The sequence below is a fragment of the Apium graveolens genome, chromosome 2 (genome assembly GCF_009905375.1).
Source record: "Apium graveolens cultivar Ventura chromosome 2, ASM990537v1, whole genome shotgun sequence".
Lineage (NCBI taxonomy): Eukaryota > Viridiplantae > Streptophyta > Magnoliopsida > Apiales > Apiaceae > Apium > Apium graveolens.
Genome location: NC_133648.1, coordinates 8,443,615 through 8,463,969, shown reverse-complemented (window position 1 = coordinate 8,463,969; position 20,355 = coordinate 8,443,615). Strand labels below are relative to the sequence as shown.

At 35.0% G+C, this 20,355-nt stretch overlaps 2 protein-coding genes across 2 annotated transcripts; one reads left to right on the top strand and one right to left on the bottom strand.

Annotated features, from left to right (window-relative positions):
• Positions 1-2,390: 2,390 nt before the first annotated feature.
• Positions 2,391-5,409, top strand: LOC141706861 (uncharacterized). The gene is made up of 2 exons (XM_074509733.1): positions 2,391-2,619; positions 4,809-5,409. Exons 1-2 carry the CDS (start codon positions 2,476-2,478, stop codon positions 5,172-5,174), a joined length of 510 nt encoding a protein of 169 aa, XP_074365834.1. The 5' UTR covers positions 2,391-2,475; the 3' UTR covers positions 5,175-5,409.
• Positions 5,410-5,943: 534 nt separating this feature from the next.
• LOC141706860 (kinesin-like protein KIN-4A) lies at positions 5,944-19,792 on the bottom strand. The gene is made up of 25 exons (XM_074509732.1): positions 19,322-19,792; positions 16,274-16,420; positions 16,021-16,170; positions 15,231-15,484; positions 14,193-14,383; positions 13,985-14,109; positions 13,730-13,766; positions 13,215-13,306; positions 12,993-13,103; positions 12,595-12,708; positions 12,167-12,254; positions 11,900-12,012; positions 11,494-11,700; positions 11,294-11,410; positions 11,128-11,208; positions 10,479-10,550; positions 9,789-9,882; positions 9,496-9,536; positions 9,315-9,412; positions 9,131-9,229; positions 8,484-8,705; positions 7,420-7,582; positions 6,890-7,060; positions 6,508-6,815; positions 5,944-6,414 (listed from the first exon to the last, which is right to left on the bottom strand). The coding sequence occupies exons 1-24, from the start codon at positions 19,436-19,438 to the stop codon at positions 6,594-6,596; spliced, it is 3,126 nt and encodes a 1,041-aa protein (XP_074365833.1). The 5' UTR covers positions 19,439-19,792; the 3' UTR covers positions 5,944-6,414; positions 6,508-6,593.
• Between the last annotated feature and the right edge of the window lie 563 nt (positions 19,793-20,355).

The following is a 20,355-nucleotide window of genomic DNA, read 5'->3' as shown; positions in this document are numbered from 1 at the left end:
TGGGTATAAATGCTTCAGCCGTTACACTTGGAGGAAAATGAATGTTCCAGGATGTTACGTTTCTTTGAATTATTATTCTAACGGTCGGTCCGTGTTTGCCTAATGGGCCTCGGCTATTGGGCCTCATAAATCGGGCCACTATCACCAACAAATGTTAAAACATTTATTCAAAAAAATTAAAAAATTATAAAACTACACTTTCTATTCATCTTAAAATACGTGTCGTACGCTCTTTTAAAAACAATAACAATTGGGAGGGACGGAGAGAGTACTGGTTTAAATTAGCTTTTATAAAAGATCCAAAAATTCTCGCTCTAATGGACATGGGATGTTGCAATCTAAAATCTAAATACACTCGTCTTTTCCATTTCATAAAAAAATATTTAAAAATATGATTTTAATTTCGGGCATGGACAACTTAAACATATTCTTATATAAAATTAATAATAAACACTTATTATTAATTTTATACAAAAATAAGTTAATTTAATAATAATAAACACTTCCGGACAAAAAAATATGATAATAAACCCTTAAAAAAATTGACTAAGTGTTAGCAGGCCATTCAATAAACCAAACCAAACGTAACCAGTATATTGTGCTTAATGGGGGTAAGGTATGCGCAGCCTTCCTCTCATTCCAAAAAATGAAGAGATTGTTTCCGAAAGACGCTCGGCTTGTGTGTGCGTGTCAAAATACGTAATAAGTAAAATAACAATTTAATATATACGCAAGAATAAATATCAACTTCAAACAGACAAAAAACTGATCACTTAAATTGAAAAACGTCGAGACAAACCTTAACCCATGCTATAATTCACGTGGGATTTACCTAATTATTTGTTACTTGTTGCTTTGTCGCCTTGTCGCCTGCAAGTTACAGATTTCAAATTTAATATCGGGAATCGAAACTCAACCAATGAGACAAAGTATGTGCATGAAATATGGATAATGAAACAGTACATAAAAGTTTATAAAATAAAGGAAGAAGAAGATGATTTGTCAGAGAAAAACGGTTAGAAAAATGCACGATAAAGATATAAAAATAATTAAAAAAATGATTGATACAAACCTGAGCCCATGATTTTTATTCGCATGGGACGTACAAGACGATTTTCTAAAATTTAAATATTTTATATATGTGCTGGTCCGATTTTGTACCGCGAGGTGGCGGTGAATAGAGTATTTTATTAGAACTAACAATGCACTATTCTAAACGCTAAAATTGTCCACTTTTTCGGAATGTTCATTTTTGTTAATTTCATTAAAATGATGATTATTTTTTGATAATTTTTCCTTGGTTTCAAATAGATGTACATATCTTCATAAGCTTTTATTGAAATGAGAAAATTTTAAAATAAGAACTGTGAGAACTAATAATTTTTTTATGATGATTTTATAAAATTTAATTTTTTTTGTTTGTACAAAATCATCAATTTATCGAATTTGAAATTTCAACTTTTCAGAAAATAACTAGTTTCAACTCTAGAATTCACCGGTTCTCAAAATTCGACTAAGAACTTCTTTAAACGAGGATCGTCAGAATGGATGATTTTTGTGTTGAAAACTAGTGATTTTTTGAATTTGAAATTCTAAATTTAGTAAATTGATGATTTCGTGTAAATTAAAAATTAAAATTTTAAAACCCCCAAGTTTAACTACGAAAATCACGTGCTCTCATCATCGTTCTTATTTAAGCAAAAACTTATATATAGAAAAAGAAACTAGAGGGAATGTAGAATTTACTAAATTATTTTTTTTTTGACAAATATGGCTTATAACCTTACAAATGAGTATCTGTTCTCAGAAATTCTCAGGGTGAGCGAGGATCGAACCCAGGATCTGGAACGACATTGGATAAACTCTTAACCACTTGAGATATCCAACCGTGCTCAGAATTTACTAAATTATTAGTGTATGAAATTTATGAATCCTTTTTCCTCTTGCTTCTTTGGGTATTTACAGGGATCAGGGGCATTTGAGTGGCTCCGGAGTCGGTCAAGGGTTTAAATTGGACCTGTTTATTGGGCCTGACATCATATTAGGCCTGACTGGCTGGACCAGGCCTGTCAATATTCATCGAACATGTTCAATTTTAATATAGACATATATTAATATATCTTGTAACCCAACATGTAAAGACATATTTGGGTCCATCATTTTAGATCAAATATTTTTAGAGGACCTTTTGCTCGGTCCATATACTAAATAAAACCCAATTCAAAAGCTATCTAAAAACAAGCAACAAAAATTTCCTTTTGGGCCTAGTTGCAAAGAAGCCCAATTACAAGTGATCATCTAATACCAAGAGCTTCTTTTGGGCTTCATTTGGGCCTGGTTACATGTAGAACCTGCTGGAACCATCTATTACACACAAGAACATCAGTTCCTTTGATGAGTCATCAAACATCATTTACTGTAAAAACTCGACACTGAAACACAAACGCACACACAACTGTCTGATTGCTTGCTGACATGGACTCCGATATGATGGACACAGAATCTCCGGCGCCGGTGACAACAACTCCGGCGACTGACCGGCATGAGTCAGTTAGAAACCTTTTGACACTGGCCCGTCAACTCATTGATCAGGGCAATCCTTCTCAAGCTCTCCACGCGGTAAAATTTTCATCTTCTTTTTTTACCTTTTCTTGATTTTCTTGATTTTTTAATTTATGTGTAAAAATGTTATCTTGATTGTTTTTGATGCATTTCTTGATGACCCAGATGGGGATTTGTGTTTAATTTTGTTGGTTTAGTTGTGGTGAGTTGTTTTAGTGATGGGCTTGAATTAATTGTGTGATTGAATTGGATGGAAATGTATATGATTAATGTGTAAGATTGGAAATTGAGTGGTATTGTGGTGTTTTTTCTGAATTGGGAAAGAAAACTTTCGAAATATGTTGATATGAGTCGAATTGAAACTGAAATTCGCGAAATTTGTTGGAAAGTATGGTAAAGATACAATTGGAAGTTCGAGTGGTATCTTTCTGAATTGAGTAAGAAATTTATTGAAAGTTGTTATGATTTGAATTAAATTTGAAATGTGTGGAATTTCTTTGTGAAAATGATAAAGATACGAATTATTAGTAAGTATGGACTAAAGTGGATAAGGGGCCGTTAATTTACTTAAAAAAAGGTAATTTAAGATTGTGTTACGTGTATCAGCAATGGTATTGAAAACAGCCATACATTGTGCGGGATGTTGCAGTTCATAGAGACACAACAGTCCGTGCAGTGCGAGGCTGTTTGTAGTAAGATTAACTGCAATGTCCACTTGTCAATATTGTTTAATGGTACACGTGTTTGAAATGCGCCCCTACACCTTGCATTGCTCTAACAAAACAAATAGAAATTGTTGTGCACATATGTGTTACACGGGTAAAATGGAGAAACAGAAATATTAGTATATATAAGTACGTATCCACGTCACATCCAAGTCATACGTATTCTTGCTATCTAATGTGATTCAAGGGGCCAATGTTTCTAAATTGATGTATTTTGGACTGTTTTTTCCCAAATATATAAAAAATGCCTTTAGAATCTCCTTCGGGGTGTTTAAGATGAAGATGCTCCCCAACCAATCACCTTCCGTTCTCGGATTTTTTTAGTAGATAAGTAAACACATGTTGCCCTGTGCTTTTTCCTTGACATCATAATATTTTGGATTAAAATACTTCATATTACTTTGTGAATCGGAATAAATAGTAATTTAAAAAATACCGCAATTGAACAAGCCGTTTTGCTGATAAAATTTATCAGAATTTTGGAAACATGGACTGACGTTGTTTTCATTTTGGACTCCTCGGGTTGTACAAGATCTATGTACATGTCATGTATGTGATCATGGGTAGTAAAGCTTTACTAAAAAGGAAAGCACAAAATTGTTTTAAACTAATGAATGTTCATAGATAATTTTTCTTTTACCTCATGTGTATTGAATAAAAGAATGAAGTTTATTCTGCAAAATTTGCAATCTTTATGTATGTAAAATAAGATTTGATCCATTCAAGGTTTTCCTCTCTTACCTTAAGGTTTTTAGGTGAGCTGAGCTGGTTACTTAACACTGTATGATGGTTTATATATTGTTTGTTGGTAATACGATGATTCAAGCTTTTATTGTATACTTTTGATAATGAATTTAGAAAGGGGTTGGTCTTTGTTGTACTTTTTATTTTTTTTTACCAAGGCTAGGTGCTCTTTAGCATCAGTCATCCCCACAAATTGTTACTATGAATAACTAGATGCTAACTGCTCTAGCAGGCGTACCAGTTGCTTCTGTGTAATTCTATTTCTAAAAGTGTGCAATAATGCGACTTTTCTTCATGTATATGAATTCTGTTGGTGGCATAGCCACCGAAAGTTTTGTGCAAGTGCCTAACCATTTAGCAATAGTTGATTGTGACTGTGAACCTAATCTTTCTATAAGCCTCTCAAACACACAGTGAGTTAAATATTATACAAGTACTCACTTCAGTTGCCTTTGGCTTGGCTGGTTTGATGCATCAGCTGTAATACTTGTTTGTACCCCTTAGATTGGATACTTTTAGTGCCACACAGATATTGGAAAAGCTACAGGGAGAGTTGAGGGGGGGGGGGGGGGGGGGGGCGTTAAAGGCTGTATACCTACAAAATGACGTACCACTGTGCATCCAATATCAAGTAGAATATCTATTATCAAGTAGAATTTGACTTTGATGGATGGTGGTGCATAGGAAAAGTAGCATTGTAGATTCAGTCAATATTCAATAATATAGTTCCTGCACTCTTTATTTTCATGAACTCAACTTACAAAACATCTATCACAGGTAGTAGTGGCAACGAAGAACACAGGAGGAGATGAAGCTGTTGTTCAAGTGATGGACCGTGCCCGAGACCTTTACAGAAATAAACTACGAACAAGTAGTGCTGCTGATGAATTAGCCTCCTTATTTGCTGAATGTGCCATTGCTGAGGCAGCTCCATCAAGAACTGAGCCATCTCAATCTAGCACAGTAGGGCAGTCATTTGAACCTGATGCAAAGGGAAGTTCGATACTGTCCGAGGCGGGAAGAAAGCAAATTATGCTGGATGCATTTGCAGATGGGAGCAGCTTTGTTTGTTTACAGTGTGGAGGGCTTGTAGGCAGCGATCGCAAAGACGAACACTATGCATACTGGTGTTGTAAAATCTGATCCTTCCTCCTGCAACAAATTCTTGGTCTTGATCCTGTGATTGGCAGTGATGATAATGTAAACTTGTACATTGCTCGACTCCTCTCTAATCCGTGTGCAGTCTTGATCCTGTGATTGGCACCGGACAAGGTGGACGGGTTTGAAGTCTTGTTTCCTTGTACTTGTAACCTAGCATCACTAATCATTCTGTATTAGAGTGGTTATCACATGAGATTATGGACAATAATCGACCAGATGTTGTTTGCACAGTCTTCAGTTATAATCAAAAAGATTTTTTAGAATGCTATATGACTGTAATCAGTCCTTATGCAGGGCAGTGGGGATCGTTGTTTTTTTGTGGTAGTCTTATTATTTGTCCGGAAGTGTTGTTTTTTGTTTGTGGAAGTTGCAGACTTGCAGTGTCAATTCGTCTCCTCATGGTTATTTGCATGTTGTAATTAGCATATTGGGGGTAATATATAATTGGATTTTACTGAAAATACCTATCTGGCTAGAGAAAAGCCTATACAATTTAGTTCACCACAATTGAGCTAAATCTGTTTCACAGGGAAAGCTACATTGATATAACTTCTGGAGCCTTTTGTAGTTTAATTGTAGATTGAATGGCCAATATACATTCCAAACTTGATCTTGAATAAGAAAACATTGTTTTCAGTTTTTTTTGAGAGAACATTGTTTTCAGTTAATTTCATATATACAAACATCAAAATAGGCAACTAGCAATTCTCGGATATTCATTCTACATGTAATATATGTGTGTACACTGTGGTTGTTACTGGTTACACAAAGAAACTTTCTTTTTGTTTTTATTACAATGTGTTACAATGTGCATTTACATCATCAGTTGAATTAATCTACTGCACCTATGTGAAGCAAAACCTAAAAGGCTAAAAAGAAGAGGAAAAACAACCTTCACAGTGTAAAAAAAATGTTGGAGCTCACTTCCCTCACCCAAAATCAATATTGTGCTTACACACAATGGTTACTACTACCTATAGAAAAACCACACAGAAACTGCTATTTGACACTATCTAATCTGATAACCAACTAACACCACAACAAGGTTCCAGGAGAGATTTCACAACAATAGAGTTCACCCCGAAGTACTTCAGCATCCAGTCTTTTCAGCCTTTAACCTGCGACAACTCATGTGGCCTGCACTTGGGTACTTACAGAACTTTACAAGGTGCCCATTTGCAGTATGCCAGCTATAGAACTCTAATATACCTTTGCATGCCGCCTGAAACCAAATCAGATTCCCAACGCCCATTAGTATCAAGTAGCGAGATAAAATTTAGATTAATTACGTACACATTAAATTTTATGAACAGACCTGCAGTTATTTTTAATGGTCTTCCTTGTGCTGTGCCATGGAGATGATCGAGGGTCAAACAAGAATTTACAGAATTGACAGGAAACTTAACGCCTACGGACTACATCTGGCAGAGCCTGTGGACGTGGTCGTGACCTCATGATTGTTTCGTCACTGTGCCTAATCAACTCCGACAGTCTCCAAGGTTTTTGCCACTTCCATTTAAATTGTAAAAGCCATTGGTGATGGCTTCTCTTCCATCTCCATAGTTTACCCGGATGCCCTGCTGATGACAGTTTCTTCATTGCCAAGTGCCCAACTGGCACCATCTGCATGCACAGGTGTGGTGGTTAGCCAAAGGTATATGCACAAAATAGGCAAGGTAACGAGAAGCACAGAATACCTTTCTGGCCTGATCTATAAAGGCTGCTGACTCTCTGACCGATGCATTAGCAATACCCGCTGAATATTTGAGTTGTTTCTGTGCAGGCACGGAAATCGGAGACAATGGGCCACTCATGTCATCTGCTACGTGTTTCAGTGAATTGTGAGAGTTCCCATGCTCATCAGATCTCTAAAGTATTTAGACACAAACAACCAGAAAGAATAAACCAATCATTGTTAGAAACGGCCTGCATAGGGGTACTCTTTTCCAGTACAGTAGTAGCTTAGACTAATCATCGGATGTCAAGATAAGCAAGGAGACAAGTTAAGATACGCAAGGAGGGTAATATTCTTATCAACTAATTTTAGAGCAATATAGGTTGCAGAAGTCAATTTCCAACTATAAACCCTTCTTTCTGACTTAACTGGTACCACAATCTTCAAGTTAACATGTACTAATATAGAATAAAAACATAATAAACTCAAAAAAACATAATAAACTCAAACAAGAAAAAGTCGCATATCTTCACTCAAGTATAGAAAACATACAGAAGCGGATGTAGCCAGTGCAATGGCTAGGTCTTGCTCTCTTATCTTAAGATCCCTCTCAACTTCCTTTCTTCTTGTTTCACTCTGTCGGAGTAGACCTACTAGTTCTTTGAGTTGATCTTCCATTTCCTTATTGTCGATTTCCCTTTCCCACAATTGGCACCTGTTGACAATTTATCAATTGGTATTCTGTATAGACCCATTACATATACGAGTTTTTAGAAGTAAATACTGAAACCGCAGATCGATTAGATATACATATACATAAGAGCAAGTAGCAAGTCCAACAATATGCTAGTAGCTTCTTTATAAATATTATAAAATATTGGTTCTTAGTAATTTAGGATATGATATTGTATTTTAACTCCAACTATAATCTCTATACTCCTTCCTTATTATTATTATTATATTAATAAATTTGAAAAAATATGGACAAAATGTGGAAGAAAGAGAGAGATGAATGAATTTTTTATAGTCAAAAGTGTTATAATGGAGCACTAGAAGTTCCTTAAAGATAAAGAATGAAGGTCATGTCTTAGTGATTTAAGGAAGCACTAAGACACTGTTGGATTGCCATTTTTTGTCAAAATCCTTATAATTGAACTTAAGAGCTCATATAGGGGAGTTGTTGGACTTGCTCTAACGACCAATTTAAGAAAATCTTATGGACTCCACGTGATCATTTGATGAGAGAAAACAGGTACCTCTATATAATTAGATAGAATGGTACTGGTAGGTTTATCCAAATTTATGAGTAATACCAAAGGCTAACACTTATACATACTTTTGGTTTCTGGTACAGCACTGATCTCTTCAAAAAGAAATAAACTAGTGAAAATTGTTACAGTAGGCCTATTTATTAATATGATCTTGTCACTATACTAGAGCACCATTTAAATTTCCTAGCCTTTTCCTAATTTGTCTTTTTTTGAAACAATATCGCAATTCTGAAAATAAAAATTAAAAAGTCTTAGAGTTTATTTAGGTGGGAACCAGAAGCTGTTCACATATATAAAAATCTTGTCTGAAGGAAGAAACAAAAAATCCAGGTTTAGGAAAAAAACCTTGCATCACCAAGCGAGTTGAACATATATTGTAGCATATGTTTCGCATCACCCATTGAGCGTAGCTGATTCCAATGTCCACGACTAGCAAAGGCGCGCTCACGCTCTTCTGCTTCTGATAGCTGAGAAGCCATTGCGACAAGCGAGTTCGACGATATGCTTAGCATGTTTTCAAGAGATGATATTCTTGACATTCGCGCATTAGGTGACATGGAAGAAACCCTGAAATGAAGAGAAGGCAAAAACATTAGTCAACCTGATATTTCCAATGCTCAAAATGTGCAACCAGTACACCAGAGAAACATCTAGATTAAATATACTTCTTGGTTATATATATGTATGTAGACACACAATATGAGTCTTTTAGCTATTAGTACACCAGAGAAACATTGGTCCAGATTTTTAAGTCGGGTCGGGTTGACCTATTAAACATGAATTGGGTTGGTTGACATGTATATTATTTTCATATGAGTATGAGCAGTCCATCTCAACTTTCCATCCAATTTCTAATTTTGAGTTCAATAACCCAACTGCAAGTTGCCAATATGGTTATGAGTTGAATGAAGTTTTAGCCTATCAACCCCAGAAACAATATTTGAGTGAAGAGAAAAATATTTAAAGAAACTAATATGTAATTACATTTTTACCTTGAAAGACCATTTTTTCCTCTAGGAATGCTAAGGCCCTTTAAAGCAAATTCCTCAACTTGTCTTAAAACAGCCAATTCTTCTGCCAGGGCAGCTCGGCTGTAGAGATAACCAAAGGTTGGATTAGTTAACATAAGTCGCTTTCAATAATCAAACTATGAAAACATGTATAAATGATACATACACTTGACTTTGTTTCTCATACTCGTATCGGACCTCATGAACCTTCACCATGACTTCAAGTTCATGATCGAGCCAACGTTGCAAGGATTTCTCGTTGGTCTTCAAATATAACTTAGGTTACTATAATTTCATATAATTTGCTAAAATTGACATGCAGGGTGAAGAGTGAACATAGAGATTACCTGTCCATTTGTTCCATTTCCATGGCTAATAGCCGAAATAGCTACAGTTTCAGTAACAAGGATATAAAATAAAGGCATTAGACAAATAACCAAGAAAAAACCTATTATATTTAATAAATATAGAGAGAATAAGGTAGCTCTTTCAGTAAACATCGGGTTATTAACAATTCAACAAAACTTATATTCTATTGATTTCCAGTTTTGTGCTTTGTTCAAGTGGTATGCTTCGTATTATAAGGCAGGGTTGCTGCAGTTTATTTCAATGTATGAAATAATATTCGAAAAGCAAATACCTGAGTTGTCACGTGTTGAAGACTTGCGAGCTTCTAGTAACTCCTTAAGCCTCTTGGTAGCCATAGCCGCCTCTTCGGTCTTTCTTTGAAGAACCTGAAAGAAAGAATTTTCATGATCAGTAGCAGTTCTCTTCAGTATATACTACAAGCACAAGACCAACTTAATTTATCAGTTAACAACACACACACATCAGTACATCATGATTAGATAGGAAAATTCTAATACACTTCTAGTATCTTCCAGATCTTTGGCTACTGACTCTAAACAACCTAATTACTTAATAATCTCAAAGCTCACAGAAACACGAGTATCCTCGTTTTTAGCACTATCATCACCTTACCCGATTCTATAATATTTTTGCATATGTGTGGAAAGTTTAAAGTAAAGCAATACCATAACCATAAAGTAAATGGAATATCTGATAAAATAAAAACTCAACAAGATTCAAAAATTTAGATTAGGAAATTGCCCAACAAAAAATCCGTGAAAGGTAACTTTTATGTGACTATGTCAAGCCTGCAACAGATCATTCATGTAACTAAGGTAATGAGGATTGGAGTCGCACAGGTTCACTGTTGGATCAGGCAATGAGTATTGGAGTTCTTAGGTTTTGTGCCTTCCTCTGCTCAATGTTATTAATTTAAGACGATTTAAAGAACACAAAAACATGCAAAGAATAAAGCCCTCACCATTTTCTGACGCTGATTTAATGCCTGCAATTTATGTCTTTCGTACTCATTCCTTCTCCCTTCCTTCTTTAACTGCGTGTAAAATTAAATTTTTAGGCAAAAAAACAATGAACTTGGCGCGGAAACTTTTCACTATGTTGGTCTCTAAGCTGACATCTATAGTTCTTTCTTGACAAAATGTCATGAATTAAAACAAGAGTTTCATAAAAAGAGAAATAAGCCAAAGATGCAAGCTTAATAAATAAAGTAATAAATGCTAAATAAACTGGTTCACTTTACCAAACATATATGACATTTACAGTCCCTGGCATGCCCAATGTATATACAGCAGAGCACAACCATAAACATTGTATGACACATTCTTTGGCCAATATTCTTGCAAACATTTTTTAACATAACCGTCACAAAATTTTTTACTGCAATAGTGTAACTAGGCGTTACATACCAAATTCTGAAGGGATGCTAAAATAACCATTTAGGTTGACTATTCACAAACCTAGTTTGATATTGTTTCTCAATGACATAACAATATACCGCTAACAACTGTTTCAATAAACTAGTAGTGATAGATTTGATAATATAAATATAGATGAGGTAAATGATGACAAAATGTAGATGTAAGAGCTTAAACCATGTACATGGAAAATACCTGTAGCAATTCTTTCTCTCGAGATGCCTTCCACTGTCGAAATTGTTCAGCTTCTTGTTTAATTTTATGTTGCAACTGAACCTAGAATGTTTGCAAGAAGTTATCAGCAAAAAGACTAAAAGAATGAAATATATGAAGAAAGTCAATCTGGGGTTCAATGTCCAACCTTTTGTGCTTTAATAAAATGAATTTCATCTTGTAATCTTTTTGCTGCTTCATCACTTTTCTGTTTTTGTTTTAAAAGTTGAACTTGACTCTCTTGCTTTTTCTTCAAATCCTGAATCTGAGATGCAAGACAGGTAAAAATCAGTGAGCTTCAATGTCTCGCTAGTAAGAGAATGGCATCATATGAGGCCATCTACTCACTTGTGCTTCAAGTCCTTTTAATTTTTGAGAATGAACTTCTTGCAATTTCTGCCCATCAGAGTTGCAAGAAAGATTTTCAACTTCAGCCAATAATCGATCCCTTTCATGCTGCACAGTTCTTTTCTCATCCTCAAGTTCCACAATCTTCTTTCCAAAGTGTTGCTTTAGTGTCATTGTGTCAAAACCGCCAAAAAGTTTCATCTCAGACTGCAGGAAAGTAAAACATCGTATTATTTACTTCCATTTTATTTATCAAGTTGTCAGGAGTACATATATATTTCAACTACAAGATATTAATAGCAACAGAGAAAATGCAGTTTACTTTTTAAATCTAACATAATTAAAGATTCAATATTCTTGTTCCTAATGATTCTAAATTCCTGAAAGATAACAAAAATGGTTATACCTCTTTTTGTTCTAATCGCTTGTTCAATTCGTGTAATTCTTTGTCCATAGAATCTTGTAAAAGAGTATGCTCCCACTCCTTTGCTGCTTCCTCATCAATGTCACTAGAGTCACCTGCATATGTTTGCAATCAAACATTTAAGGATATGGACACATTACAATGAAAACTACATTATGTTTCACGAGTACAAAAAAAATAGAGTTGTTCCTTAAGGCTCTATCAGTTCCTGGGTAAAATATTGAGTTTTCTGTCAAATAAAAATATTACCGCTTTCACTCATTTGACAATCTGGCGAGTCAATACTCTGTAAACCCCTTTTAAGCCCTTCAGTTTTAGTAGAAACTATTTCGCCAACCTGTAAGATCCAAAATGGAGACATGGAACCACTAAGCTTAGTATGGAGATATGCAATCACTCAGCTTAATATTTTTTATCTTTTGAACATAATTGACAACAAATGACAGTCTATGAATACAGCTGTCCAACTACTTTCTTCCTCCGACTTATTTAGTAACTTCCGGCTTCCCCACTTTCGCAGTCTCGCATTCCATACACTCTTTCTTCTATCGTTTGTATACCATTTCTCCATTTGCTTGCAATGCCGGTTCTTCGCCTTCAGTTAGAAGTAGAAGTAGAGCGCGCCATTTGCCTCACACTTCATAAAAAGTAGAAGTGAGAAAGAAATACTTGATTACCTTAGCATCGTTTCCAGATTGCTCCAAACCAGAGGATCTGCTGCGGTATCCATGAAGTTCGCGACAAAGATTTTCATTAGTAACTTCAAGCCAAGCAATCCTATCTTTCAGAGCCTACAAAATTTAAACACAATCTTTAGCAGTAAATCGAAAGATTTAATTGTCTTAAATTGGTGTTCCTACTGTAATGTCAAATCACTGGTGAACTATTCAGTTTCTGATTTAACTTTTTATTAAAATGAGCATATAACCACATATATGTGTCTTGAAATGAGATGACTGTTTCACAGGGGCTTATTTGAAGATATCCCGAACAAAGGAGTCCGATAAGATGAATACTAGGCACTGCTTGTATTCTTTAATTCAGCATGTCAGGTGAGAGACCAGAATGCCGGTACCTGTAACTCATTAGATGATGCTCCTCCCCCACGAGCGCAAAGTTCTGCCTGCAAGCACTCTAGTTGTTGCCGCATCTTCAACATCTCATTAGATATTGGATCTCTGTTAACCTGATTGGCAAATTGAACATACCAGTTGCTTACATTTAACCATTAAGAAGCAAATAGTCATTTCCAAAAGTGGTTGAAAATACGAAAACCCCTACAAATTACAAAACTTACAACAGGCTTGTTTTGGATATTGCGGGCACGATTTGCATACTTAAGAGTGTTTAGAGTTTCTTCAGCATTGATATCAGCCGGGCTAACACAGGCTGAAAGGGAAGTAATATCACGGATCAAATTGAAGCATTAATAAGATTTAAACAACTTCTAGCTGGAAAATGGGATAAATCAATGGTAATGCCTAATGGCTAAACAAAATAGAATCATGCAAACATAATGATTATTAGAAAGGGGAAAAGATAACAGGAGAGTTAACTAGGAAAAATGCTATATACGTGGAACTAGACTCTAAAACCATAGACTAGTCTATTTTGAGGAAGATAACAATCATCTATGTTATGCTAACTTGTCAACATGGAACCACATAAGCATTTTTATAAACACTGCGTGAAAGTAAACTTTAAACAAAATACATTAGCATAAGCAACACAAATGCTTTATTGATAATGCAAGCAATACAAATATTTTAAAAGAATAAAATAAATGAATAAGTATAATCAAACAAGACTTGCCTATCATAACAGTCCTGCTGTTACCGCCGAGCGAGTCCTGCCAGTGCATGAAAACTTAAATTGAGTACGAGTTAAAATTCAAAGGCAATAGGTAGAAACATAAATAAAAAATGGGGAACCACTCAAGTTACAAATGCAAAAAGGCTTTCAGCTTATAAGATTCAATAATTGTGTCCCTGGGTGCACTATTTATGGATGAAAAACTAATCCAGGGATTTACATACAGTACAGTGAATTATGGCAATTGAAGAAGACCTGCAAAAGCCGAGTAAGTTTACTGTCACGGTATGGAACATGAAGCCCTTCTTTTCGTTTTTTTTCATCACCGAGTGCGCTGATTACGTTGCCAAGTGCAAGAAGACCCTTGTTTATGTGAACTCCTAGTGAAAAGCCAAAGATGTTGTCTCAGTTTGATATTGGGTATATTTCATTAGATATCACAATCACAAACAGTTACACCAACCTTCCTTAAAACGCATGCCATCAGAGCCTGTTCGTTTAGCACGCTCTGATCCAGCAAGATCCACTAAATGCAATTTTGCACATAAATATTCGTCACCTATACATCCATTAGGACTGGTATCACCACCAGGAGAACTAGAGTTGATCTTATGCATTTGTTCCAGTGTGATGGTGAAGATAGCATGAGATCGACTGTAAAAGAATTGGAAAATAAAAGATTAAGTTGTCACTTATTTTGACAAGTAAAACTGAGCATGTTAACTCATGACTGGGGAAGGGAATATGTTGAGTGTCTGCACGACATATATAGTTTTATAAATTTAAGTTGTTCAGTAACTACTTAACAAAAAAAGTCACCAAAAATAAATGCACCAAAATGCTTTCCATGTGTTTGTTAAGTAACCAACTCATTTAAAACTCCCAACACTCTTCAACACTCCCCCTCAGTCGTGTTAAATTAAACAAATGGGTATGGAAGGACTCGAACCTGAGACCCCTCCCCAAAATGAGATCTCATACCATGTTAAGTAACCAACTCATCGAAAACCTTAAAGTGTTAGAGGAAGCAACATGATCAATCAGCTATACATAATAGAAATATATAGTACACTCTGAAAGAAACATACATGAATGAGCTGGAAAAAGAATTAAGCATGTTACTGACTAAATACTGACATGGATCTGATTTCCTTGCATGAAGATCTTGCTATAAGTGTCCTCTTAAACTTCTATCTCTATAAATAAGTAAATGCATAAATAATCCTACATACTATAGCCTAATGACTCAAGTAGAAAGTTTATCATAAAGTTCAAACATAGATGGAAAATATCATGATTAATGATATTTATTTGAAGTATCTATATACAGAAGACAATTAGAGGCAATCTTCCACATTGCAGCAACCATAACATATGACTATGCAATAGCCACTGCATGTTATCTCATGATCAGACTCGGCATATAAGTGGAAATTATCCTCAGCATATCATCACAAAGTTATAGAATAGAAGAAACAGAAAATACAACTACAACACTTACCTGGACTGATTATTCATGTTGGTACTCCCTGTTGCCCTGCTCAATGATCCTTGCTCCAGGCAATCAGCCATTTCTTTTAATGTCTTGACACTACGCTCAGTTGATCCTGCTAATGTAATAACACCATTTGATGTTTCACGTATCTGTATTGGTGGTTTACCAGGGGATGTTACTTTCCCCGAGTGGCCATTTGTCATCTCTGATTTGTTAGAACAGTCAGGATCCAGCAAATCTTGTACTTCTTCTTTAAGAATCTACAAATAGATATCTGGTGGTTATTTATAAGAAATTGGAACAAAGTATAAATTATATATTCCGTAGAGCATCACAAACTAGTTAAAAAAGTTCCAGCTGAAGTAGATTTCCGATATTTCAGGATTTTTAAGCAGAAAAAAGAGAACAGTTTCCGATACAGGGCTTTGCTCAATTAGACAAATTAATTATAATTTAAATGCAAACAAACTTCAAAAGATACTGTCCTTGTCTAAAAAAAACTTCAAAAAATACAGTCAAGTAAGTGTTTTCCGAAACTACAATTACATAGACAAAACTAACGTGCTACACTTTATACCATTACCATAAAACCTCCTGCCTTTTAAACAAATAGTCATTATAAATAACTTCAAAATGAAAATTCAGTAGCTTCATAATCAATATGTTAAAAAAAATTATGCTAACAAGCAAAGGTTTACTTTCTCTCCCTTACCATGCTTTAAAATGAATGGAAAAATGATAGAATATGATGAAATATAATTGTAAGCAACTGTAAAAGGAAAGAAAGTCATCAGACCTCGATAAAGGAAACTTGCAGCTGGAACTCAGTTTGATGTTTTAGTGTTTCAATTTTGCTAAATAAAGTACTCATAACTTGGGGAACTAGCCCTATTTGATTACCATCTTTGGAGCCAGTACCCATTGTGTATGTTTTGCCCGAGCCAGTCTGCAGTATATTAAAATCTTCAACTATTAGAAATCACCAGAAAGCGATAATACACTATACAGATTTGTTAAAGATTGCAGTTATTATGGTTAAGAAACTTTACCTGGCCATAGGCAAGAACAGTGGCATTATATCCTTGAAACAGCCCATCAACAAGAGGAGCTACACACTCCTCAAACATACCGGATGAGGGAGAACCAGAACTTCCATATACATGGTCGAAAGTAAAGGAATGTGGACCAAGTTGAACCTGAACAACATTCAGACATCATTAACTGAACTCCTTTTCTTTCAAATTGCCTGAACAATATCATACATAATAGCAACAAGAGCTAAATTTCAGTAGTTTATACAGAATCAACATAAACAATTGCATTTTTCCTGATATCATACCACTCAACTCCACAAAAACGCACATGCACACACACACACAGAACCACAATGTAGAACCATGTCAGTAGAAAGCTTGTTAGTATCTCTAAGGAATTAATGTTCTTGCAGCATTTGGAGTTTATGGCGAGTAAAAATAATGACCCATTTAATAAATTTTAACAGAACAAGTTGAGGCATTGTCTTGTTCCTGTTTTCAGGGGGTTGATGCAAATCATCAGGCCATTCCAAACATCATCTATTAACTTTTTTTACGAGTTTGAGACGTTTAGCGGCAAGATAGGCAAATAAATTATACCATCGTTCTTGGACGGTCTAGACAATTAGTTAAATTAATATTGGCAAATAAATTAGTTCCTTCTGGTTGGTCACATACAATAAACCATAAAGACTCAACATTGAAATCATATCTGATATCTAGCATTTGTGTTATTAATATCATTCTATCACAATTTGATCCTGAGATTGCACTGTAATAAAGAAGACTACAAACACTTCTGATAACATAGACAGCCTATATTTCTCAAGACATTTTCCCATGTTAACATCAATATGATGAATTAAATTGAGAGAAATATTTTGTAAGTAGCTTATTTGAGAATCACCATAAGTGTTTTAAATTAAAATCTAGGAAGCACCGACACTGATACGGCGACACGGGACACGGGATACGGGGATTCATCAATTATCAAAGTGTCCTGGATACAGGACACGGCAAAAAAAAGTAAAAAAAGTATAAATAATATAAGATTTGTATATGTCAAATATGGATTCCTTCCTTAATGAAATGGCAGTCCAGAAGAATAAAACATTCTTGCAATTTCAGCAATCAATTGTTCTTTGGCTTAATTATTAAAAGCTTTCTCCAAAGCAGAACCACCTTCAGCCCTCCTCTTTCTTGTTTCCAATCCAGAGCCCAACATTGTAAAAGACAGAGAGACATTAAATTAGGGTTAATATAAGATGGTTTGGGCTTTTAAAAACTGATTTTGGGCTTTTTAAAGATGATTTTGGGCTTTTTTATATGGGTTAGGTCGGTGGGCCGTGTCGATCGCGTGTCAAACCCGTGTCGGTCGCGTGTCGAACCCGTGTCGATCGCCTTTTTCTGTCGACATGCCACATGGCGTGTCAGACACGTACTCAGCCGTGTCGGCCGTGTCCGACACGCATACGGCATCCTTTTTGGAGTGTCGGTGCTTCCCAGATTAAAATGAACCAAAGGGCTCCTACTCTAGTGGTATTGAATTAATCCCCTACAAGAGGTTGAGACTTCAACAATTGTGAAAGGCAAGATTGGGTAAGGGAATTGTTTAAGTAGCAAAAAATGTAGTACATCAAAAAAATGAAGGGATTGCTGGATCGGTAAACATAAAGTATAACCAAGAAAAAATTGCCCAAATGAAAATTGGAAGGAAAAAACAAGGAATTCCACATCAGTAGTCACAATCACAACTCCCATAAAGCATTTCACATGTTTATTTGACATTTTTCAGGCAACATAAAGAGAACAGGCCATTCATGACTTTCAAGACAGTAAGTTTTTGTGTAATGTTACACCTTTTAGATATCTGCTACTAAAAAAGGTATTGATTGGAACCATTGGAAGAGTCATGTTTTTGACATTTTAAAATTTAAAGTCATGAAAAGTTCTGATTTTTTTTATGAATTTCCTTCACATTTCGTGTGCAGTTCACAAGTTCTGATACATTAGATATATTACCATATGTGGATTAGGAAACTTGGATGAAACTTAAAAGGGTCAAAATTGGACAACTAACTGAAAGTATAATCGAAACCAATATCAGAAGAAACCTATTAAGACTGAAGGTTAAGTTGGGAGGGAGAATTAGTATTTCCTAATTTCATTTTTCAAATTAATGAGCCTCGTCTGGAGTTTAAACGAATATGTTTGACAATAGAGGCATAGAAGAACTGCAGAAGCTAGTGCATTTTCCTCCTAATGTCTAGGGGTAAGACAGAATACACTTATCTCTGTACTCAAGACATCAATTAGCTTGTAAGAGCACTATCTAGAAATCTTCTGCATGCCAGAAATCGGATTTTGGATTTATATATAATAAGTATAATATGATAGATACAAAAGTACAAAACTCGCGATACCTCCACCTCTGAAAACAATGTTGATAGTACTTTGAAGTATGTCAACATCATTGATTTCTTTTACATGGATCCTAAATTATTGAAGTTTAATTATTCTTATTATTGTTAGAAGAATCAATCTCCTCGCACCCCTTCAACAGGTTACAATCTGTAATATGAAAATTTTAAGGTCATCAATTTTTTTATAATTCTCATCATTTTTTACAAGTAGTGGAAGGCTAACGAGCAACGAGCTGCGCCAGCCACTTACCTTTTGCGGTGACAAAGAACCAATCCTCTGATTGACCATTATAAATTAGAACAAAAATCTAAGATATCAAATAAAAAGTTCTTTTATATACATAAAGTATTGAAAGAGGTGACAATTCTGAACTGATGAATACTATACAAGTCTAAAATTCAGCAGAAAAATTAGGCAATTTTGCTACACTGCAACAGCCTGTTTGGGGAAACAATCAGATCATTGAGTTCGACCAAAGACATGCATGAACTCACAGATTCTATCAGAAAATTGTACAAAAACATGATAACTTAAAGATCTAGATCTCCAACAAAATGTGATCTAAAAAGCAGAGCCTTTAACTTCACAAAATTCAAGAACAAAACAACCCAAAATCTTTAAAATGTAAGTAAATTATACCTGGGGTTTACCAGGGACCACAGAGACACAATCTTTACAACCTTGAAGACGTTCATCTCCAATGAGTGGTCTAATATGAACAGCAACTTTAACACAACAATCTTCAGCTGCTTCCATGTGAAGCAGAAGAAGAAATAAAGTAGGTATACAGTGAGAAGATAAACAGTTAAAAAGAGAGAGAGAGATGAGAGAGATTGGGAGAGAGATGAGAGAGATTTGGGAGAGATTGAGAGAGAGAGGTAGAAAACAAGAAAACAGTTGGTTAGTGAGGGAGAGGAGGAGGATTTCTTTAATTTTACAGAAAAATGAATGGAGATGGAACCCAGAAAGTGATGCTACAACTAAGGAGGAGGACGGGGACAGTTTACAGACAATGTATGTAAGTATAAAAATGTGTTGGTGTATGTATAGGTTGGAATGTAGGGGTAGTTGAGGTAAAGAAGTGTAAGAAGCAAAGCTGGAGAGAGAGAGAGAGAGAGAGATGAGGAGTTTAGTTTATAATAATAATATAAGGGGAAAGATACTTCATATATTTGACAAGTACGGTTGAGTGCATCTAACTGCAGTTGCATTCAGGGACCGACTCTGTTAAACTCCTTGCACCAACCATTTTTAATTCCCATATTCCACATACATTACAATACTCCCGTAAATTGTTTACTTATATGTTATAATTTTTCACCAATAAATTTAATGTTAACTTTTTTTAGTCCCTCAATTCCGGTGCTGGCTATAAGCTAAAAAATATATATTTAACAATAAATATATAAATTTACAATTGTTAGCATATTTAATACGTTAAAAATATATAAAAATAGAATTATGGGCAATATAAATGGGACGGGGAGTAGTACATATACAATTAAAAATTCATAATTCCTATCTAAGAGTATCTCCCACCATTATCTCAAATATAAATATTAGGTAAAAAAACAGCACTCCAACCACATCACCTATTAGCAAAAAATTTAGATATCTTTTATCCGGTTTTCTATATTTTTGTTGAATCTGTAGGTATTAGCTATATTTTTCAC